Here is a 24,406-nt window from a genome sequence, read left to right as displayed (position 1 = left end):
TGTTTGTGTGCTCTACAGAGCTTCATGTCTTTGCAGAGTGTTTTGTAAGTTTAACCCTTTTATTTTATAAAGATTTGGTGCTTGCCCTTATTACTTGGAACATATTGGAACTTATGTGCGTTGGGACTCCAAGTTCACGACAATAGCTTTGCTAAGTACCGTACAGTATATCTCACTGAATGTATCATGGATGTTAAGCAACACATAATTGTTGTGGCACGCGGCTGGGGGTGGCACCCAGCCGGGACGCCCAGGAAGACAGGAGGAGGGCTCATGCCTCCTCCAGACCACGAGGGGGCGACCGCCCTGGTTCCTTTGGGGGCCACAGGTACAGAGCTAGGAAGCTCAACCCTGTAAGGGCCCGTGGTCCCCACCAGGGGGCACCCCCATGCCTGGAGAACCCTGGACCCCAGCACTTCTGCCACACCAGAAACTGCTGGGGGGGGGAGACGAGTGGGGACACCCGGAGTGCTTCCAGTTACGCAGCCGGCCCTTCCGCCACACTGGGGCGTGTTTTGTGGGAGATTGCCGGAACACACCTGGAGCACATCCAGGTGCTAATAAAAGGGGCCGCCTCCCTTCACAATGAGGCTGGAGTCGGGAGAGCAGTTGGACAAGGTCTCAGGAGGAGACACGGAGGTGGCCTGAAGAGTGAGGCATAGTGGTTTGGCCTGGACTTTGGGGAGTCTGTGGGTTGTGGAGCACTGAACTGTGTAAATAAACTTGTAAATAAACGTGTGTTGGGTGACAAAAATGATGTCTACCTGTCTGTGTCAGGGCTGTTCCCCACACTGTATATTAAATTGTAAAGCATGTCACACAAATACTTGTACACCCTGGCCTTTAAAGCTTGATCTCAATTGACAACTTATGCCATGACGTATGAAATGGAACCCATGGTTTTTGTGACTGCTGGACCAACATTGGGCTTTAAGTACTTCTCATGGCTTTAACAGACAGGGTGGTGCAGTTGATGTTATGGGGTGCACAGCTGTGCTACTCACAATAAGTACAATATGGCTGCTTTTATGACATAAAATGGGCTTGAAGTTCATTGCATGGTTGCCAGAGATATGACAATGTGTCAGATGTCACAATATATGCTCAAAACTGCTGAAATTCACCAAAAATATTGGCTTGTGTAGATCAGTAAGCTGTTTGGGTGGCTCAGTAAGCTGCACTATGGCATGTGTAGATCCAGAGCTGATATCCAAATGTGCAGCAGCAGTGAATAACATAATCTGTTGATCTTCTCTGATAAAGGCACTGGCCACGTCAATGCGAGCTTGTGTGCGTATTGTTGATGGTTAACCAGATTGTGCTTCATCAGTTACACTTGTTCTTCCCGCTTTCTATCCATTCATAAACTTTTCATTGAGTCATGCTGTTTTCATGTCCATACTGAGCCAACATCATTCACCAGGTTTTACTTTCTCTGCCCAAAGAAATCTCACGTTGGCACGTTATTCAACAAGGGTACAATCCTGCAGCGGAGTACCCATGTTTATTTGACCTTGGCTTCAACTAGACTAATGGTAGAGCGCTGCACTGCTAATTACCCATAAGTCATTGCTGATGTGTTGTATTGTGTCAGCTTCTATCTGTTGTGGTTACTATGTAATTTATAAATTGCCTTTGTTTTTAGATGTACCCTTGTATTTTATTGTTCTGATCCATATTGATATTGTTGCTTAGTGAAAAGGCAGTGCAGAAGCAGGAACAAATTACACAGGTCAGTCTGATTTCTTCAAGCATCTGTTGTTCAAAGGCAGTCACTTAAATTAAACCAATCAGCTTTAAAGTTGACCTATAAAGTTGGAACTGCCTGCATAACATTTTGCATCTTTTGGTAATGATATAAGAAACATTTGCTCACCTTCGAAATTTAATTGAGGCAACTTTTTTTTTTTACCGTCCAAGTGCAGAGGGTTTTGCATTTATTTGCTTCAAAAGGAGAATTTTGGGTGCCATTTCATGCAAGATCTGTTTATGATTGCAAAAGCTAATTTTAAAGATGATTAGGTAAATGTAAATCACTGTCTTACAGTTCTAAGAATAACAGAAACCTGACAAAAATCTGCTCCAACGATTACTTTTTGGGAATAATTAGCACTGACCTATGCAGTCCTCAATATGGGAAACTACTGCAGTACCATGAAAGCAGACCATCTACAAAACAAAAAGACTGAGGACATAATATAAAAAGAGAATTTCTGTTTCACTACCTCTCCATGCAGTTCTTTTTCTACATTAGACTACTGACATGCAGCGGGTTCAGGGGAGGGGGGGCGGGCCCTCCTCAGTCATGTGCCAGCCTCGGGAGTGTACTTTACCTCTGCTTAGCTAGTGAACAAGAGAACTACTTAAAGGATTTAAATCGGGTTTTTTCCTATAATTTGCTTAAACATTCCGGTTGATTTTGTGACTTCTTTCATCGTGTTAAGTATCATAGTTCACGTGCAGGAACGATAAATTTGCGCTAATCCGAGACAGAGGCTGTGGGTCGAGGGGCGGGGGAAGCGTGACATCAGGAGTGGGGAATTGGTCTACCTCTGTGTTTTGGAGTGTTCTTTGCCTCTGCTTAGCTGGCAATATCTGTTTGTTTATTGATTTGTAAAGTTTGTCCTGTTTCACTACTACGTGGACAGAGCCGCATGGGACGGCTAGTTTATAAATAAATTACAATAATAAAATGAATCTATAGCAATTTCGGAAACATATTTCCAATATATATATAATATATATACAGTATATGGTTTGCGAGACATGGACGCTATCCAGTGACCTGAGATGAAGACTGGACTCCTTTGGTACTGTGTCTCTCCGGAAAATCCTTGGGTACTGTTGGTTTGACTTTGTGTCGACTGAGCGGTTGCTCATGGAGTCCTGAATGAGGCACATTACCTGCATTGTGAGGGAGTGTCAGTTATGGTACTCCGGCCATGTGGAGCGTTTCCCCTAGGTTGATCCAGCTTGTAAGATCCTCATTGTTGGGGACCCGAGTGGCTGGACCAGGCCAAGGGGTCGGCTACATGACACCTGGCTGCAGCAAATAGAGAGTCATTTCCGGAGGGTGGGACTGGACCGAGTGTCTGCCTGGGGGCTTGCCAACTGGGATCCTGAGTTGTTTCGTTGTGTAGTGGGTGCGGCAACGCGCTGTACCAGTGCATGCTCCCCAACTTGACTTGACTTCCAAAAGTTATTTGTTTGAAATACTGCCAATGTTTGTTAATTAAGTTACACAACAAAATTTTCATGATTGTCAACACCAGATTATGCAATCAGTTAAGAAGAAGCACTTTGGTTTAACACCGCTGTATGTGGAGTGACAGTACAGGCTAGGAAAAAAGCCATTTTTGAGTGATAGTCTAGAAGCCAGAGATGTGTTCCTGTACTTAGAATGAAAAAAGAGAAAATGAGAATTATTCAAAGTAGCTAACTTTTTTATTTTCTTGTGCAGGAGATCGTTGTATGGACTATTTCCTTACAAGTCCAACATGATCGGTCTGGAAGCCTTTGCAGATCCTTCAGAGGAGTGGGATATTGTGGAGACAATTGGGAAGGGAACTTATGGAAAAGTCTATAAGGTCAATAACAGAAAGGATGGAAGCCAAGCAGCTGTTAAAGTCTTAGACCCCATCAATGTAAGTGAAACCTTACTAAACCACATCTTTAATATAACGTTTCAAACATGTGTGTCTTGTCATTACATTAACTGAAAACATGTTTAACTGTCAGCTATCTGTATACTTTTAGTAGAAATGTTTTAATGAATCAGTATATAACTCAGATTTTGGGGCCCTTGTCTTTTACACTTTCAAATCTCAAATACCAATTGCTAAAGGCATCAAAAAGCTTGATATTGCAACCGCCTTCATACAGATTATACATCTGACAGTGCACACTGGTGCCATTTGCTGTTTTTTTACTTCTTTCTTAGGAGGAATGCTGACTTTACTCAATCAATTAGTTGTTATTGCCTGTAGCACATTACATAGAGTGCTTTCACAAAGTACTTTACTAAGCAATTCCCTTTGCACGGCACATAATGCCTAAATCCACTTACGTGTGATGGTGCTTTGTGTGGGACAGGTCGGTATTAATGTACTCTGACTCTAGCGCTCCATTGCAAGTTTTAACATTTTTTTAAAGCCAGACAATATGCCTCAATGCATTTTATGAAGGTAGGCAAGTAGAATTTTGTAAGAGGTAGTTTTTGCACAAGTAAACAACAAATTTTGAAAGGAGCACTCAGGAAACTTTCTCAGCACTATTTTGATATGTCATTGCTTAATGTGCTTCAAAGTATTGTTGTTTGATTCATTACTAAGCCTGACAATCAAATGTAAACAAATTTCTGGCTATTGACAGAAGCTGAACATCTACTATATGTTATTGTAGGAATAGAAAAATATTCTAATTTGGACACCACAAAGACAGCAAACTAAGGTAACGTGGGGTGTATGATCACTCAGTTAATTAATTATCAGTTTTACCATTTCAGGAGATGTCAGGTTAAATGTAGGTTGAGCAAGGGATCTCAGTTTTACTTTCTGGCTAGGACGCCAGAAATGTGTAGAGATCGGAACAATTCACAAATAAACCAGACACGTCCGAAGAAAATAAACAAAATAATACAATTTATTTATAAAATAAAGATAACAGAAGAGTTTTATGCAAGTATGCTGCATATAAACAATAGAATATAACAAATAACACAAAACATAAAATTAGGAAGGCTTAGTTTAACTTTTTCTCTCCTAGTAATAAAGGCACATAGCTTATGAATTCCAGTCTTCCACTTCATGTTCTTTAGCACGTTATTATGCCTCTTGTTTTTAATATTGTGGGCTTTATTTGCTCACAGCAGCATGAAGTTATGGGAAAGAGTAGTGGAAGCTTGGTTAAGAAGTGAGGTGATGATTAGTGAGCAGAAGTATAGTTTCATGTCAAGAAAGAGCACCACAGATGCGATGTTTGCTCTGAGGGTGTTGATGGAGAAGTTTAGAGAAGGCCAGAAGGAGTTGCATTGCGTCTTTGTGGACCTGGAGAAAGCATACGACAGGGTGAGGAGAGAGGAGCTGTGGTATTGTATGAGGAAGTCGGGAGTGGCAGAGAAGTAGGTAAGAGGGAAGTGTGACAGTGGTGAGGTCTGCGGTGGGACTGACAAATGCATTCAAGGTGGAGGTGAGATTACATCAGGGATTGGCTCTGAGCCCTTTCTTATTTGCAGTGGTGATGGACAGACAAGATTACACGGGAGTCCCCATGGACTATGATGTTTGCTGATGACATTGTGATCTGTAGTGATAGTAGGGAGCAGGTTGAGGAGACCCTGAAGAGGTGGAGATATGCTCTAGAGAGGAGTGGAATAAAGGTCAGTAGGAACAAGACAGAATACATGTGTGTAAATGAGAGGGAGATCAGTGGAATGGTGAGGATGCAGGGAGTGGAGTTGGCAAGGTGAGCGAGTTTAAATACTTGGGATCAACAGTACAGAATAATGGGGATTGTGGAAGAGAAGTGAAAAAGAGAGTTCAGGCAGGGTGGAATGGGTGAGGAAGAGTATCAGGAGTGATTTGTGACAGACGGATATCAGCAAGAGTTAAAGGGAAGGTCTACAGGACGGTAGTGAGACCAGCTATGTTATTTGGGTTGGAGACGGTGGCACTGACCAGAAAGCAGGAGACAGAGCTGGAGGTAACAGAGTTAAAGATGCTAAGATTTGCACTGGGTGCGACGAGGATGGATAGGATTAGAAATGAGGACATTCAAGTTGGATGGTTGGGAGACAAAGTCAGAGAGGCGATATTGCGTTGGTTTGGACATGTGCAGAGGAGAGATGCTGGGTATATTGGGAGAAGGATGTTAAGGATAGAGCTGCCAGGCAAGAGAAAAAGAAGAAGGCCTAAGAGAAGGTTTATGGATGTGGTGAGAGAGGACATGCAGGTGATGGGTGTAACAGAACAAGATGCGGAGGACAGGAAGATATGGAAGAAGATGATCCGCAGTGGCAACCCCTTATGGGAGCAGCCAAAAGAAGAAGAAGAAGAAGCAGCTTCTCCTCTGGCTTACCAACTTTCTCTGTCTGTGTGTATGTGCGTGAGTGCGTATGTATGAGATGCTCTTCTGTGCTTTCTTACCATATTTAGTATGAGAAACTCATAATATCCAGAACTGATACCTTACAGTGACACTAATACCATAATACATTACCTGACTTTGTCCTATCAAATTACAATTAATAATTCTCAGAATTACAGTAATACTTATGGTTTAGGTAAGCGATGTTTGGTTTCTTTCCTGGTTGGCTTTCTTTCTTTGTTCAGGATCTTATTTCAGTCTTTGCCTTTGGTTTCAGCTTTTGGTTATGGGTGCTACTAAAATTTCTCTTCAGCGTTTCACACACACATTGTGTCGATGGCCAAACAGCAAGGTGAACGTGTGGTTTATTTATTTAGTTACATTCTTCTCCCTTGCATGTGCACCTGCTGTTCCTTAGCAAGGTTGGAGAGCAAGCTGTTTATAACCCAGGCTGTCCTTGATTACATCTTGCCTGAAGAAGGGGCCTGAGTTGCCTCGAAAGCTTGCATATTGTAATCTTTTTAGTTAGCCAATAAAAGGTGTCATTTTGCTTGGCTTTCCTCTTCTTCTAACATGAAATTGAAGACAAAACTCTTGACCAGTGAATGACAGGGGCAGGTAGATCATTAATTTAAAAGCATTAGCCTGTTTTTGCACTACTCTGGTTCTCCAGAAGTAATCACTTAACAATATTTTAGCAGAAATTCATGCACTTTGGACATTGTTAGTATACAACTGGATAACTGGCAAATGGAGTAGGCGACATGAGTAAGCTGACATTTTTTCATTGTTGTTTTAATATTGTTTGCTGTTGTTCAGTATTTGCCCGCCACCCGCTCTGTCATACATTGCAATCTCCATTCTCCTTTATAGTATGTTATTTTTTCCCAAAATGGAAACACAGGCTGAATAACTGATAAAATAATATATAATGTTGCGTGAAGTATTCCATGCTTTAGAATGTTTTTCTTCCTTTAAAATAAGTTGCCATGTGGGGTAGGAATGAGAACCTGGACAAAATTAAGATTTAGGGCACCATTGCGGTGAAACCCATTAATAAATTAAAAGAAAAGAAAACACCACACAAATAAAACTCAAAGTTAAACAGTCTCCGCTGCAGTCACCCCGTGTGTCAGTCACTGGGTAAAGCAATGCTCTGAGTAGGAGCACCGTCTACCTCAGTCGCCAATCCAAGAACAAATGGTCATTTCTAGTTGTTAGCTGGGTTATATAGGAAGGATTCCAGAAGGAGGGGGACTTCTGGGGATGTGAAGGACCTGATGTCAGGTGGCGTCTGTGTAATCTTCAAGACTGTGTAGAAAGGAGGAGAGGTTGTTAACAACCATGCCACCTCTTGTTGTGGAGTGGTACTGCTTCCCTTATCAGAGCTCTTTAGTTGTTGTCTAACACTTGTGTCTGAGAGTGTCAATGGTGCAGTGCATAATGAGGAGTTTAATGTGATCAATTGTGACAGTAAATTAATTCTCTGATCTTTTCAGTTCAAAGATGACTTATAGGTTCAGTGGATATTGGTTTTAACTATATTACTTGTTCCTTGACCAGTACTGAGAAAGCTGTGTGAAAATGCTTTTACAATTATAGCTGATCATCAGTGTAGAGAATGCGTACAAATATAGATTAACATTCATTGGCTAGAAAGTTGTCTTATGTATCTTCAGTAATAAGTCAGATGACAATAAATGGACATCTTGTAGAATGCAAACTGCTTAACCGAGCAGATCTGTGAACATCTGCTAGATACAGCAGCTGTATATAAATCACATACATAATACCAAGACTTATTACAATTGTGATTACCCTTGTGTTGCTCAAGGTCAAAAGACAAAGTATGCCATCTGTGGTAAATTGGTCATTTTGTGTTTTAATTGAAGGATGTCGATGAGGAAATTGAAGCTGAATATAACATCTTGCAATCACTTCCCAACCATCCAAATGTTGTCAAATTCTATGGGATGTTCTATAAGGCTGATGGTCTTGCTGGAGGTCAACTATGGCTGGTGCTTGAGGTAATATTTGTTTTGTCACAATGTCTTGTACAATTTTACTTTTGATTTTCCAACCTGCACTGGTGCCATTTTTGAAGACTTGCTAGTAACAATAATTTCATTCATTAGTTTTGTTAATCTACTGGACTTGAAACAGATCCTGATAGCAATTGGTACCAGCTTAGGAAGTGTTTCAGAAAATACTTAATGAATAAAGAAGAGTCTTGAGCCATTATTATATATGAAGTCCAACATGGACATCCTTTATTTACACCTGACCAGTGGGGCCATGTCATGTGAACAGTATAGCTCTCTACAGTAAGACTGGTTTATTTTAAGAGAAAAGTTCCTTGTATCATTTATCATTTTTTTAATTTGCATCAATCAACGTTCAGATAAATGGCATATACTAGGTAATACCTCTCTGCTATTAAATATTATGTAAAGTCCCAAAAAGCAACAATCATTTAAGTTTGATATATAATACATTGGACCCCTCTAAGCAACAAATAATAAATTATGACCTGCTGAAACATATGAACAGGATAACTAATTTAAAACTTAAATATTAAAAGTTTAATATTAGTTTTTAAAATAGATTTGAAAAAGGGTGATTATTCAGTTTAGATTTTAATGTTAGGACTAGGGAAGATTTTTCAGTATCAATTCATATGTAAATAAGGAAACAAGAAAGCTTTTACATCACTTTCACAGAAGATCTTGATACAGAGCTGGATGCTCTCAGCATATGCACAGAATTTGAAATCATATTTGCAAATTAAGTGATAGTGTGTGTTTACCGATGAGACATCAGCCAGCCATTAGTTCAAGCCTGTCAGAAGCTGTTTTCATTTCCAAGCAGCATTGTCTTTATACAGCTGTACGGTACTGTAGAGGAGTTTGAGGTCAATTGACATCAGCATTTATGCAGAAATTATTCACAATACTAGGATGAGCTGGAATCAGAAAACTTAGATTTGAATCAGATGGTAAGATCTGAGATGGACTGGAGTCCGCCTAAAAATACATGGAGCAACATCCTTACAATTAGATCTGGAATGAGTAATTGTTTTTCTGTGCCAGTCTTCACTCTTTCTTTCATGCATTTATTAATTTTTACTATTCTTATCCTGTTTTGGTGGCAACATGCAGCACTGGACTGAGCAGACCATCCTATCCTCACAACTCATCCTATAATCTCCCAGACATTCCCAGACTGGTGGAGACAGAGAGAGGGAGAGAGAATTTCTCCACCATCTCCTTGGTCTGCCTGAGAGTTTCCACCCTTTGGGCATTTTTTTGAACACCTCTTGAGCGAGGTGCCCAGGAGGTATTAATACATATCAAACTCTCCATCTACCTCTTCTCTATGACGGGAATCATCAGAATAATCCAAGGTCCTGTGTTTCTGAGCTCCTTGCCCTGTCCATATAGTGAGCCCAGCAACCATACACATGAGCCTCATTTCCACCACATGTTTTCATTCCTTCTGTCGCTACCTAGAGTTTGTGACCATATGTGAGAGATTGTATGTAGGCTGAGAGATAAACTTAACCTGAGGTCTTAGTTTCTTCAAAGACCATTGCAATGTTGGTAAAAAAAAACTGCCATTGTATCAGCTGTTGGTCAGCATGATGCATGACCATATCTACCATCAGGATGATCTGAGGACATACTCTGGGTCCCTGGTTACAAGGGTCCTTAGTAGATGTGACAAAAGAGAAATGCCAGGCAGCTCCTGGTCTTCAAATTCCATATATAAATTATAGCAGTTATAAAATAGACGCTATATAGCGCCCAACCTGGCACAGACTCACACAGAGGCATGTGTAAAATCCAACAAAGACTTTATTTTTCTTCAGCTGGAGGGTTCATCTTCCCCGTGAACCCTCCAGCCACAAGACACTCCCACAGCACTTTAAACAAATCACCACAACACTTCCGTTTGGCACCACCACTCCTCCTTGACAACCTCGTCCTCGTCCTCTTCCTCCTGATTCTGGCTCCTGAGTGGTGGTAGCTGGCCCTTTTTATAGCCCACCCGGAAGTGCTCCAGGTACTTGATCACCTTTTTCTAATTGCACTTCCGGGCGGGGCTATATAGTTGTCCAGGCCAGCTCAGGGACCCATGCAGCACCCCCTGGTGGCCACCCCAGATCCTAACAGGGCTGTGGAGAACTCCATCTCCCATGGAGCCCTGCGGGAAACTGATGTACCATCGTCAGCCAGGGAGGCTGCCACCAAGCATCCCGGTGGAGGTACAGAGGAGCCCATGGTTGCTCCCCCGGAACACTCTGTGTTGGGCCTGTGGTATCCTCTTTAATAAAATTCCTGTGTGCGTCCAGGTGTCCGTGTGTGGGTGTCTTCTGGTGAAGTGCGCATGCGCGTGGCACGGTGCGATGCGCGATATTACTGTCAGAGAAAGTTACAGGCGTTTTACGGAAGTACAAACCAGTATTACTGCGAAAGGAAATTAAAGGTACACAATACAGTGACTCATATTACAACCACATACAAGCCAGTATTACTGTCGGAGGAAATTAAAGGCATATTACCGACGTGCACACCTGTATTACCGCCAGAGAAAATTTAAGGTATATTACGGACGTACAAGCCAGCGGACGTACAAGACAGTATTACTGTCACAGAAAATTAAAGACACACAATACACGGCGGCAGCCCACAAAGAACGGTCAGCTCAGCAAGTAAACATCAACAAAAGAAAGGCTGAAAGAAAGAAAAATACGACCAACACAAAGAATGAGGTCAAAGTCCCTTGCCATTTAATATAGACTGTTCCTACTAATGTTTATGCACTACTGTTCTAGCGCCCATTATTGTAACGGGCTATATGACTAGTAATTTTCATAATTCAGATGACACAAACCCCATCCCTGATGGTTTATCCTGCATTGATAATTAACAGTGCACTATAAACTCCAGAGATGGGGTGGAGGGACACGTTTGGGTGAGGTAAAGTGGGGCTTTTGCGTTTTGACACCCTTGGCCCTTGATCTGATGATACCCCAAGTTGTGAATAAGACCTAAAAGTACGCGGGGACCCCTCCGCTCACCCCTTACCTGGAGAGAAAAAAAACCCACAGTTTATTGGGACACGGATGTTATCTCAGATTTGGAAGTGGTTATTCTCATCTCAGCCTTATCAAAAATCAGCTGAAAACCATTCTAATGTGACACATACAGTAGATCCCAATCTGATGAGGGCTAGAGGACAACATCATCGGCAAACAAGAGGGATGTAATCAATAGGCAACAAAACTTTATATTTTCCAATAAATAATAAGAATAAAACTTGTGTTCTTTATCTTCAAACCAGCATTTATAGCACAATATAAACAGAACCCCAAACCCTTTCTTTCTCATCTTAGTGGTATCCTCCTCCTCCTCCCAACTCCTTGTTCCTCGCTGAGGCAGAGGGCTCCTTTTTAACCCAGGTCTGAAAATATCTGTCTGTCTGTCTGAATGTCTGTCCACTTTCATGAGAGAACTACTTAACGGATTTAGATCGGATTTTTTTTCTGTAATTTGCTTGAACATTCTGGTTGATTTTGCGACTCCCCTCATTGCGCTAGGTATCATAGTTCACTTGCGGTCCCGATTTATTTGTGTGAATCAGAGAGAGACTCTGTGGGCCAAGGGGAGCTGTGGTGCAGCCCTCCTCACTCACACGCCAGTCTCGGGGCGTATCTTACATCCGCTTAGCTAGTGAACGAGAGAACTACTTAACAGATTTTGATCGGGTTTTTTCCTAGAATTTGCTTGATCATTCCAATTGATTTTGCGATTTCTCTCATCACGCAAAGAATCATAGTTGGCTTGCAGGAGCGATATACTCACACTAATCCGTGATAGAGGCTGTGGGCCGAGGGGAGTGGGAAGTGTGATGTCAGTAGTAGGGAGCTGGGCCGGACCCTCCGCACTGTCCTGTTTCATATCAGGCAGATTAGTGTTACCTATTTACAGAGCTCAGACTTGCTAGGGTGGGAATTTAGGTGCTGATTATGATTTGATATTTTTAAATGTTTCTTCTTTGGGCCGTTGCACTGTTTTATTTTTGATTAAGATGTGCTTTACTTATGGTAATGTAATTTTTTAACCGTACTAGATGTTGTGAAAAAGCAACATTTAAATATTAAAAAAAAAAAACGCCAATAGATTCTTCACATTAACAACTTTGATTCATTACTTGGGTCGAGACTCTATACATAACTTAGCCACACAATATGGCGTTGTGTTTTAAATTATCTAAAAATGGAATGGTGCAAAAGTCTCCAGAACATTTTTCTAAAATGTACCGTATCTGCCTTCCTTCTGTTCTGTTTTTCTTTATATGTTGTAATATACGTGAGGAGCCATCTTATTAAGAGACCTGTTTGCAGAGCTCAAACTTGGTAGGGCTGGGAATTTTGGTCTTAATTATAAATTTAATATATTTTGATGTTTCTTCTTTGGACTGTTGCACTGTTTAATTTGTGACTGAAATGTGCTTTACTTATTGTAATATGACCTTTACACTCAGTCAAACTTCAAGTAATAGCCACTATTTTCATTGTGATTTGAAGTGACCCTGAATATGACAGAGGTGTAAGGTCATATTGCACCACAGGTGTCTGATAGATTTACATTTAAATTCACAAAATGTAATCTGTAGCATCAAAACGTATGGATGACCACATAGAGTTGCAGTAGTCCAGTAGACTTCCATCCATCCATTTTCCAACCCGCTGAATCCAAACACAGGGTCACAGGGGTCTGCTGGAGCCAATCCCAGCCAACACAGGGCGCAAGGCAGGAACCAATCCCAGGCAGGGCGCCAACCCACCGCAGTCCAGTAGACTTTCTGGACTTTTTGCCTGCTAGACTCAAAGTATTCAGGTTGGGAAAACACACCTTCAGCTTCATTATTCTGCACATGGAAACCCCAAGGGATGTGTTTATAATCCCCTGTTGTATTTACTATACATACAGTACATGATTGTATAGCCAATGAGATGCCCTACCTAGATGAAGTGAGTGGCCTGTGTGACTGCAGATGGCGCTATACCAACGCTCAACCTGACACAGACAGATACGGGAGGCACACTGCTAAAAACACAAGTGCTTATATTTTTCTTCACTCGTGGAGAACGTCTTCCCCGTTCCTATGAGTCCACAACACACAGTCCAAAGCACAATACTGCACAATACTTTTCTCCTCACGCTCTGTCTTCACTACTCTGCTCCGGCAGGCTTCATCCACTACCACCCGACTGTGGCTCCTGGAGTGGTGGTTGCTGGCTTCTTTTATTGCCCACCTGGAAGTGCTCCAGGTGTTTGACAACCTATTTCTTGTTGCCTTTCCGGGTGTGGCAGAAGAGCCTTCCACATGGGCTCAGGAACAACTGCAGCTCCCCCTGGCGGCACCCCCAGATCCCAACAGGGTTGTAGAGAGCTCCATCTCCCATGCAGCCCTGCGGGAATCCGAGGCACCATTGCCACCCAGGGGGGCTGCCATCTAGCATCCCACGGGATGTACTGTTCTGACCAGGGTTGCTCTCCCGGTGCATACAGTGAAGAGGTGTCCCAGCCAGACAAGGACCCCAGCTGTCTGTGACACCTGTCACCATAGGGTCAAGAAAACAGTGTGTCCATCAATGTCAGCAAAACAAAAGAGCTCACAGTGAGCTTAAACATAGAGAACAAGAGGTGAAGAACTGAGTGCAAGTTCATTAACGGTACTGCAGTGGAGAGGGTTTAGTTTTTCAAATTCCTGGTAATCAACATCAGGAGTTGACTAAACATAGTCCACATGCATTTAGACATTCTGGTGAGAAAGACAATACAGCACCCTTATCATCTCCAAGCAAATGAAGAAATTCAGAGTGTCAGAAAGAGCTGTGAAGTTCTTCTGCCACACGGTCATTGGAAGCATTGCGGAAGGGCGCATCACTTGATGGTATGAAAATGGCTCATAAAAGGAGAGTTGTGAGCTCGGCTGAGAGCATCATGGAGAGCACATCACTACCATCCCTCCAGGACCAATATACAAAAAAGTACAGTTTAAATGGCTAAGGTGCCTTTGGTGCCTCAAGTAAAGAACAAAAAGATTAAGAAAGAGCTTCAATTCCCAGGAGATCAAAAGAACAAACGGTCATCTTGTCAGGCATTCCTAACAAGTGTAAAAATAGTCGATTTATCATTTCCATTTAACTATTTTTATTAGTTAATAATGATGATTATTATAATAATCACTCTTTAATATTTTATCTTTTTATTTTATCACTCTTTATCAGTATGCTGCTGCTGGAGTGTGTGAATTTCCCCTTGGGATTAATAAATTATCTATCTATCTATCTATCTATCTATCTATCTATCTATCTATCTATCTATCTATCTATCTATCTATCTATCTATCTATCTATCTATCTATCTATCTATCTATCTAATGTATATATGTGTTACACATTATACAATCACTCGAGTATTTTGAATCTGCATTTTGTAATATTTAATATTTATTTTTAAAGTATATTTTTATTGCTCAGTACAGCCTGCTCACTGAGCTGCACTACACTGTATTCCACTGTGTGTGTATATTTGACAAGTAAAATCTAAATCTAATTCAACAACCCTACAAAAAAGAAATCTTTTCTTTCCACTACATTCTTCTATGTCGCCTGCAAACACAGATGCTAAAAATAAGTCACTGGAAGTAAGTGGCCTTGTAATTTCTGTAATTGCTTAAATAATGGTGGTGCTCAAACACATTTACAGAGCCTTCTATTTTGCACCCCCTACCTCATCTTTGATGTATGGCTGTCCATTAGAAAGAAATAATTGCAGGAAGCACTGAATTTTTTTTTATTCTACTATGATCATGATGTTTCATCTTGGCTTCTGGCAAAGCATGTCATCAAGCTAGACTATAGAGATATGGTGGCTGTCGTCTGCTTTCTGTCTGCCAGAGGGAGATGTAATGAATTGAATTTTCACTGTGACAAATTTCTTGCCTTCATCCCTCTAACACGCCTCACACTCTTACCTGTCTGCTGTTGCCATCAGTATTTTTGCTGTTTTATATTTTTTTTCCCAAAATAAAAGGTAATTTAGTAGAAAAAATGCACAACATTAATATTGACAGAAGTGACCCACAACCACTTTTTTCCTTACTGCATTTAAATATTCCACTATTTATTGAAGGGCAGCACAGTAGCGTAGTGATAGTCTCACAGTAGGGACACTATGGTTCACGTCCTCAGTCCTCCTAGTGTGGAGTTTGCATGTTCTCCCCGTGTCTGTGTGGGTTTACTCCCAGGTCAGTTAGGTGAATTGGCCCTTCAATGGACTGTCCAGGGAATTGTTCCTGCCTTGCGTCCTGTGCTACCTTGGGTAGGCTCCAGCACCTCGGATGACCATTGTTTGGATTAAACGAGTCTGAAAATGACACGACTATTTTTAAAAAAATAAAAGTGAACGTTTCATCCATTCTTTTAACTCTGCACTCATCCACTGTCTTTCCAGCACTTTCCAGTGTGTAGAATTTATCTGTGAAACATAGGAAATCACGGCACGGTGGCGCAGTGATAGCGCTGCTGCATCGCAGTAAGGAGACCCGGGTTCACTTCCTGGGTCCTCCCTGCGTGGAGTCTGCATGTTCTCCCTGTGTCTGCATGGGTTTCCTCCCACAGTCCAAAGACATGCAGGTTAGGTGCATTGGCGATCCTAAATTGTCCCTAGTGTGTGTATGTGTGGGTGTGTCTGTGTCCTGCGGTGGGCTGGCACCCTGCCCGGGATTTGTTCCTGCCTTGTGCCCTGTGCTGGCTGGGATTGGCTCAAGCAGACCCCCGTGACCCTGTATTAGGATATAGCGGGTTGGATAATGACTGGCTGACTGACTGACTGACTGAAGGACAACACCAGTCAGCAACTGCGAAGTGTCTTCAGATCTTCACTCTGAATTTGACAAAGGATTAGCAAGTAGTTAACTACCTCAATTAAATGATCAATGTTTATTTTATGTAGTGACTTTCAAAGTAAGAAATACATAGAAAAACAAAACAATTAACTAAAAACCAATACACAACTGTTTTATAGACTGCCTTCCATAAAACACCATCCCAAGACACTTTGCAGTAACAGAAGTATGGTACTATTGAAAGTATAATAACGGAAAACGAACCCAACCATTGAGTTAACTGGAGCAGACAGGATAGCACATATAATAAATATGAATAAGCATAAGCACCTATTCTGCTTCTCTTCTCAGTACTCAAATGTGCCACTTGGTGCCAGTGCCCTAATGCCAAGTAGTTTGCTTGCCTCTCTGATCAAGGAGCTCAGGAATCATTGGGTACAAGGGTCCTTTCATCAGACTGGCCGGCCCAGCACTGACTCAGCGGTGAAATGGCTGGGAGGGCGAAGGCAGCTTGATGGCTCTGAACAAATTGGAATCCTACTACGTGATATCATCTACTCTTATATTTTGCTCTGTACTTGTTCAATTACTACATATAGCACTATTGTATTGTATGGAGGATTACTTGTGTTCTGTTCTGTGTATTGCATTGTATTTACCTCATTTTTTGACATCCACTGCATGCCCAACCTACCTGGAAAGGGGGTCTCTCTCTCTCTGAATTGCCTTTCCCAAAGTTTCTTCCATTTTTTTCTCTTCAAGAATTTTTTTATATAGGGGTGAGGGAGTTTTTTCTTGTCTTCTTAGAGAGTCAAGGCCTTGTCAAAAACAGGGCCTGTTAAAGCCAATTGCAGATTTTGGGCTATACGAAAATACGAAAACAAATTGTATTATATTATACTGGTAATGGTGCACTGCACGGTAACGTGCAGTGAATATACTTGATTTGAGCGGTCCTAATTTTCATCCTCTTTCTTTCTCTTTACGTTTACCATTCATTTGCTCAGACATTGATGCACTTGCTTCACCCTAGCGGCCCGCTTCTTCTCTTCTTTTGTCGACATCTGTTCGCGTTTAAACTGATTAAGTCCGTGTTTGTGTTACAATTACTTAGTATGTTTTCTTTAATTTTTCACTTAAGCTGGCACTTAAGTTTTCAATCTGCCTCAAGAATGATTTAAGATATGAAGAGGTAGTGGAACTGATGGTGAAGTAGGGATGAGAACGGCGCCCATACACATGCGCTGCACGGCCGCCCTGCTGCCGAGAGTTGATTCTACAATAAAATAAAATAACAATAAAAAGAGGAAAAACCCTGGCGGTCAATCATCTCCCCGAAAGCAGACAGTAGACGTCACGTAGTATATGTGTACCAAATTTCAGGTCAATAGTTCAAATGGTTTGCGAGCTACAAGTGATTTAAAATCCTGGACAGACAAACGGACAGCCACGGTAGCGTATTAAATATAAAGATAGTATTGCATTACTGTAAATAAATGAAGAGGATATCAGAAGAGCAACATGAAATGTATGGGGGAAACTGTAGAAATGCCTTATTTTATTGAGTACTTGCTACTGCATGATGGACTTTATAAGTACAATGTCACATATCTTGTCATTTATGTGTTCCATTTTATTATAAAGAACTACATATGCAAATGCATATTCAGTGGGAGATGCGTGTACAGTAAGTGTAAACAGTCAGACAGAAGACTGTTTAAAAAAATAAATCCGAATTGTGCATTTTGGTAGGTCATAAAACTTACAATACAGTGTTTGGTGTAAATCAGAGTAGGTTTCATCTAGCTTGAGAATCTGTCATGATAACAGCTGACTAACAGCTTGGTTAAACAAGTAAAAGTTAATTTCACAGAATATGGACAAGAAAAAATTTAGAAAATAATAATATATGCAGGGGCTGATTGAAAAGTAATGAGACTGTCCCTGTTTCTCTTTCACGGAGGTGAACACAGGAATGCTGCCCAGGTTTTTGTGAACGGCATACATTGACGTGTGTGAATATGTAGTTGGACCGACATTTTGTTAAGCGCTCTGTCAGAGTGATTGGAAGCACCTCATAAGTGTTGTCATGGCGGATGAAGAAAACGTTCTTGTGAGATTCCGGCAGAGCTGTGTGATTAGATTTTGCATTAAGCTTGGGAAGAATGGTAATGAAACAACAGCTAAAAATATATATATATATATATATATATATATATATATATATATATATATATATAAACAACTACAGTGGAACCTCGGGTCATGAATGTCTCAGGTTCACGTACAAATCGGGTTACGACCAAAAAGTTTGCCAAATTTTTGCATCTGTTCACGACCACAAGCCAGTTTCCCATTTGGTTCATCCGCGTCGATGATTTCCGCACGTGTTCAGTATCTCCCTGTGCAGCAAGCGAGAGAGAGAGAGAGAGAGAGCCCGAGCGAGCGAGCAAGTGAGCCCAAGCAGGGTTGTTTTGGCCGACACTCGGTGGGGCAGAAGGAAGCTGTCATTCCAGCTGAGCGATCAAGGAGCTGGAGTGACCAGAAGAAGTAAGTAAACATTTAGTTTACTATTACACTGTGCATTCTATGGTATATTTAACTATTTTTGTACTTAAAAATCTTTAAAAAGGATATATTTACATACAGTTCGTATGGTCCGGAACAGATTAATTGTATTTACATACAATCCTATGGGGGAAATTACTTCGGGTCACAACCAAATCGGGTTGCGACCAGAGTTTTGGAACATGGTTCCACTGTACATGGAAAGAAGTTCTCTAAGATGATGAAGTTAAAAAAAAAAAAGCCATGGCTGCATCACTAAAAGTGATGTTGCAAATCAGCCCGTTACTTGCCTTTGAATCGTTTTTGAAACTTTGTACAAAGTATATAAGGGCGCTACTTCAAAAATGGAAAAATGCTCTGAGCCTGTGGAATCCTCCAACTGTGAACAATAAAAAAAAAAAAATCAATCTCATTACTTTTTAATCAGCCCCTGTGAAACGGGCAAACCTACAGTATTTCAGGGTTAGAGATGTATGACACGGTATGGAAGTGAAAGAAAGTGAGCTTAAGTTGAAATGAATTTTGTCAGTGTCAGTGTCAGTGGCCGATCCTGCTGCTACCCAAACTGCCAGGAAGAACATACCCAATGTCACACGCATGTGCATGGGAAACAGCTTGACGGTCTGGGTGAAGGAAGTTCTCCACCGAGACAGGGAGTGGCACTGTGTACTAACGATCTCTCTTCTTCCCCTGCTGCAGAAAGGATGATTGACACCATTTCATCTGATGTCACCTCTGGAGTTCCTCTTCCTCCCAGATTGCCTTAAATACGGAAGAGCTGTTATCCTAATTAGTCTACCTTAGACAGAAGTTGGGACAGCTCGATTTGGCACTATAACATGTGTTTTCTTTGCATTTATTGCTGAGAATTATATGGGGTTGGCTGTAAGGTGCCCCAAAAGTCTAACCTTTGTGGATGCTAGGGGTCACTGTTGCCCCTTTAAACCCAACAGACAGACACACAGGACACAGGTTATAAGCACCAAGAAGGTGTTTAATTCTTTTCTTCTTCGTGTACAGTGCTCCCCAAGCACCACAGCCACAATATACAATCAGATGAACACAATAATTTTCAGAATTCTCTCTATTCTTTCTCCTCCACACCTCCCAGCCAGCTTTGTCTCCCTCCTCCCGACTCTGGCTTCCTGCTGGATGTTCCACAGTCCTTTATATATTGTCCGACCTGGAAGTGCTTCTGCTCTTCCACCCACATGACTTGCCAGCACTTCTGGGTCAGATGGAGAAGTCAAGTTTTCCTTCAGCCCAGAAGTATTTCTGGACTTCCGTGTCCATGACTCGATAGTACTTCCGGGCTATGTAAAAAGTACAAGTCCCCCAGTACTCCTGCAGTGTCTCCTGGCAGCACCCACGAAATCCAGCAGGGCTGTGAAGCCGAACTCCAGATACCATGGTGCCCTGTGGGAATCCGGGGTACCACAATGCTGGAGGGAAATCGCCATCTAGCATCTTGGGGGCAGTAGTGTCCCAGAGTAGCTGCTTTCCCCCATTATTCCACTCTTTGGGCATCCCGGCTGGGTTGAGCTGCCGGCCGTCCATCACACCTTGTCCTGTTATTATTTTTGCACCACCTAAGCCACATCTTATACCTCAGTGCTGATGTGTACCGACAACTCCAATCCTAGGGGTAGTCAGCTTAGTCTCCATCCATCCATCCATTTTCCAACCCGCTGAATCCGAACACAGGGTCACGGGGGTCTGCTGGAGCCAATCCCAGCCAACACAGGGCACAAGGCAGGAACCAATCCTGGGCAGGGTGCCAACCCACCGCAGGACACACACAAACACACACAAACACACCAAGCACACACTAGGGCCAATTTAGAATCGCCAATCCACCTAACCTGCATGTCTTTGGACTGTGGGAGGAAACCGGAGCACCCGGAGGAAACCCACGCAGACACGGGGAGAACATGCAAACTCCACGCAGGGAGGACCCGGGAAGTGAACCCAGGTCCCCAGGTCTCCCAACTGCGAGGCAGCAGCGCTACTCACTGCGCCACCGTGCCGCCCCAGCTTAGTCTCTTCATGTTAAAAACACAGTTGGTACAACTGCAAGAACACAGCATAAATCAAAGACACAGTAATGTTTGTAAAAACTACAACAAGCAGTGAAACAATGAAACAATCATCTGTTTAAGATATACGTTTAACAAATACAATCAACTCAGAAATATAACTAATAATAACATTTTTTAATTTCACACCCAGTGAATTTTTAGAAGACATATCTGTAGAGGTACATTGAGGTTCACCTGCTGCACCTCTAAAATGACAGGCAACGACAGCACTGTTTTAACACTTGTATGAATAACAGTGCATGATTAGGGTTAGGGTTAGGGTTAGTTCATTTTCATTTCTGTTTAATTATTTACAGTTATTAGCATTACACTTGAAGTGAATTCTAAAATTCTGCTCTATATTTATTATAATTATTAAAGTGGGAAATTAGTTTATGTTTCTAAGGAGCAGGTTATATTATTTTATGTTTCTAACAAACATAAAATCAGACTTATTTTAACTCAGCGGTTCTCAAACTGTGGGGAAGTAACAAAAAAGCGGGCGCAAATGTTGCCATATGTGGCGTAATTTGGCTATTCGTAGGAAAATTTCAAACTTGTAGTGGTGTATCGACAGCAAAATATACAGGAATACATTTTATTAGGGTTTCAAAAAAACATAAGGGGGGCACAATTAAAACTGTTATGAAAACTCCAGTTGTAAATACTTAAAGGTTGAGAAACGATGTTTTATCTCAAGTATTACAAATTGGCAATTTCCAGCACTCATCCCGGTCCTAGGCATCCTTTGGAGTGAGACCCTTTCTTTTCCTGTCATCTCACACCACCTACAAAAATGTATTTTCACTCCCTTTTGGCCTCATTCATTTCACCTCCATTTCGGAGCAGCTCTTCACCCTGTCCTCTTCTGCCTTTCGCTCCATGTGCCCAAACCACCAGGTGTCCTTAATCCTATCACTATCAATAATCATATTCCCTGCAGCATTTTAAAAGCAATTCACACCCTTTTGCCACCTGCTTTGTGGTCCTGAACATATTTCTGTTTCCTTCTTTATTCTGCAGCTCACTTGCGGACTCTTATCTCTTAGTTTCTTGTACCCTCCCAACTGCTTTTGTAGCATTTCACTTTATTTCCTTAGATTGCCCTGTCACCTTCTGCCTTTGTTTTCTGCCACTACTTATTGGCTGTCCATTTGTCCAGCCACATACTTCTGTTGTTTTCCACCAAGCATTCTTTGTCATTTCTCATTTGCCTCTAATGTTGATGATTTTCAAAACCTCATTCACTGTTGCCGTCAGTGTTTCAGCAACTTTAAATCTCAAGCTCTGCTCTTACAAGTTTCGGAGTTTCCACCTTAGTGTATATTTCCTCTTACTTTTCTTCATGCCTTAGACCAGGGGTGTCCAACTCTGGTGCTGGTGGGCGGCAGTGGCTGCAGATTTTCATTCTAACCATCTTCTTAATTAGGGAGCCGTCAAGCCGTTAGTTGTAAATGACGTGACTCAGGCCCCTTTAGTTGTTTCTTTTTCCTTAATGAGCAGCCAAACAATAATGAGACACAAAACAAGCAGCCACATGACCAGCTAACCTGAAAATTAAAGAAGGTGAAGGTCTCGGTCATGTTGGTCTGCTCAGGTCACCAAAACATCTTGACGGTGGTCTTAGAGAAAATAGTAAATCAACAGTCTGCTGTGGCAGAATGAGAGCAGCAACAAGTCCTGATGTTCAATAATGGCTTTAATTAACAGCAAGATTTTGCTTCTCATTAAGAAACTTGTTGGAGTGAAATTGGCTGGAGTTTGACATTCTAGTTTAGCTGGTCATCTGTTGGCTCTTTTCACATCTCATTTTAGTGTTGGAAGCCATTTAATGAAAAAACAAATCCATTCAGAGGACTAAATCCTTAAAAACAGGGCTATTAAAATGAAGGGAAAAGGAGTTAATTAGCAATGAAAACTGCCCACTGATTAGGAAAAGGGTCAGAATGAAAACGTGCAGCCATGGTAGCCCACCAGCACCGGAGCTGGACACCCCTGCCTTCGACTAAGCTGCTACGGCCAAGTGATGCTGTGATACACAGCCCTCTCAAGGTATCAGCTTCACATTTTTCACCATGTCTCAATCAATCTTCCTCACAAACAAATATTCCATTGTACACATTTAACACTCTTTAAATTAATGCAAGTTTTTAACATATTGAATCTTATATGGCAATGGTGTGCAATGATCACTGATGAAAAAAGTCTAATCCTTTTCATATTTTAAATCTTGGACACCAACGTTTTGAATAAAAAAAGTGTTAGGGGATCAAAACTTTTTTAAGATACTATAAATTTTACATCCATTGGAATGGTCCACACCTCTTATAGCCAGAGTATTACACAGGTGATTGAACAAAAAGAGTGTAATAAGTTAATTGTGCTGTACAGCAACTGTGTAGATTGCATAGATAGGAATTCATGGACAAAAATAAAAGCATGCCGAGGAGTCTCCAATCATTTGTCACTGTAGTGATGCTTTAGAGCCCCAAAACAAGTAAATCCAAAACAGTTCCAAAAATGAATACTAGAGGAGGAAAATCCATCCAAAAACTCTGACTAGTAACGCAGAGGGCTACGTACAATCTTTATTAAATAAAAGACTTTTTCATGATGAAAATGCTCTGAAATAACATGAACAGGGCAGCACGATGGTGCAGTGGTAGCACTGCTGCCTCGCAGTAAGGAGACCTGGGTTTGCTTCCCGGGTCCTCCCTATGTGGAGGCAATTGAAGGCAAATAATGTCCCAGTACAGTAATCCAAGGTTGTTATGAGTAGGAGTCTCAAAGTACGCAGTTTCAAAAAGCACTTCCAATAATGTCCACAAGAGGGAGATATATTGATAAACCCTGGCTAGATAAACAGGCAAACAGAAAATCTTTACAAAAATAACAGATTTATTCCTCACAAAACATGTTAAACATCTTAAAATCAACATAAAGCTCCATGAAGCACAAAGGCAAAATTGGAATTGTCTAAAACAATAAAGCAATTCAAAAGCAAACAAAGTCCCAATACAGATATTAGAGTGGTCAAAATACAGAGCAAAAAGGGTCAAAATCCAAAAAGTCATAAAAACCACAAGTAACAGCAAAATCACAGTAACACCAACTCCCTAGTGAATTTGAAATGAACCGCCAGGAACTGTGGGAGAACATCCAGATTTATAGAGTGGTGGGCAGTTTCAGTTGGAAATGGAACATACCACAGGTAGCTTAACCCTTTGCAGTCGTATTTAATTTTCAACGTCACGCTACATTAGTCGTAATTAATTATTGAAAAAACGCCAATAATTACAGCAGTTATTTTTTTCAAGCGCGTAGGAATAACACAGGCCACTTTTCTCAACCAGGCGACTGTGCAAATCGGTCAGAAACTTGCAGGGCCACCAGCGGTGGCCTGACGACCTATAGCGCACTTTTTACTAAGGCCAGTTTTCTGGCCTAACGACCGCAAAGGGTTAAAGACAAGATCAAAGACAAAGAACAATGTACATAATCAACAAAAGTAATATTAACAAACAAATGGCACAAAAATGAACAAAACATGAAACAAGACTTGATACACATGACAAAGGCAAGGTCAACACACAGAGCAGATGGTCAAAAATGTAGAAAAACACACTGACCATAAGCAGACTCACAAACGACACTCACCGACCCTGTAGCACATTCAAATGAACTGCCAGGAACTGTGGGAGACCCTTGCCTTTATGGGGGTGAACACAGACCCTGGTGGAGATGGGCAGGTGGTC

At 41.5% G+C, this 24,406-nt stretch overlaps 2 protein-coding genes across 2 annotated transcripts in view; both read left to right on the top strand.

Moving 5' to 3' along the window:
• Positions 1 to 5,766, top strand: part of LOC127528918 (uncharacterized) — a 469,030-nt gene extending 463,264 nt beyond the window's left edge. Inside the window, exon 2 of the mRNA XM_051930687.1 lies at positions 5,625 to 5,766. The gene's annotated coding sequence lies outside the window, so the exon portion shown is untranslated. The remainder of the gene's footprint in view (positions 1 to 5,624) is intronic.
• The window catches only part of myo3b (myosin IIIB), a 619,900-nt gene continuing 598,960 nt past the window's right edge, over positions 3,467 to 24,406 (top strand). Inside the window, 2 exon segments of the mRNA XM_051930711.1 lie at positions 3,467 to 3,644; positions 7,977 to 8,111. Of these exon segments, the coding sequence (XP_051786671.1) occupies positions 3,498 to 3,644; positions 7,977 to 8,111 (282 nt within the window). The 5' untranslated portion in view covers positions 3,467 to 3,497.

This window comes from Erpetoichthys calabaricus, chromosome 8, assembly GCF_900747795.2.
Source record: "Erpetoichthys calabaricus chromosome 8, fErpCal1.3, whole genome shotgun sequence".
In the NCBI taxonomy this organism is placed as follows: domain Eukaryota; kingdom Metazoa; phylum Chordata; class Cladistia; order Polypteriformes; family Polypteridae; genus Erpetoichthys; species Erpetoichthys calabaricus.
Note: the sequence above shows the minus strand (reverse complement) of the source record. Positions and strands in the feature narration are given on the sequence as shown.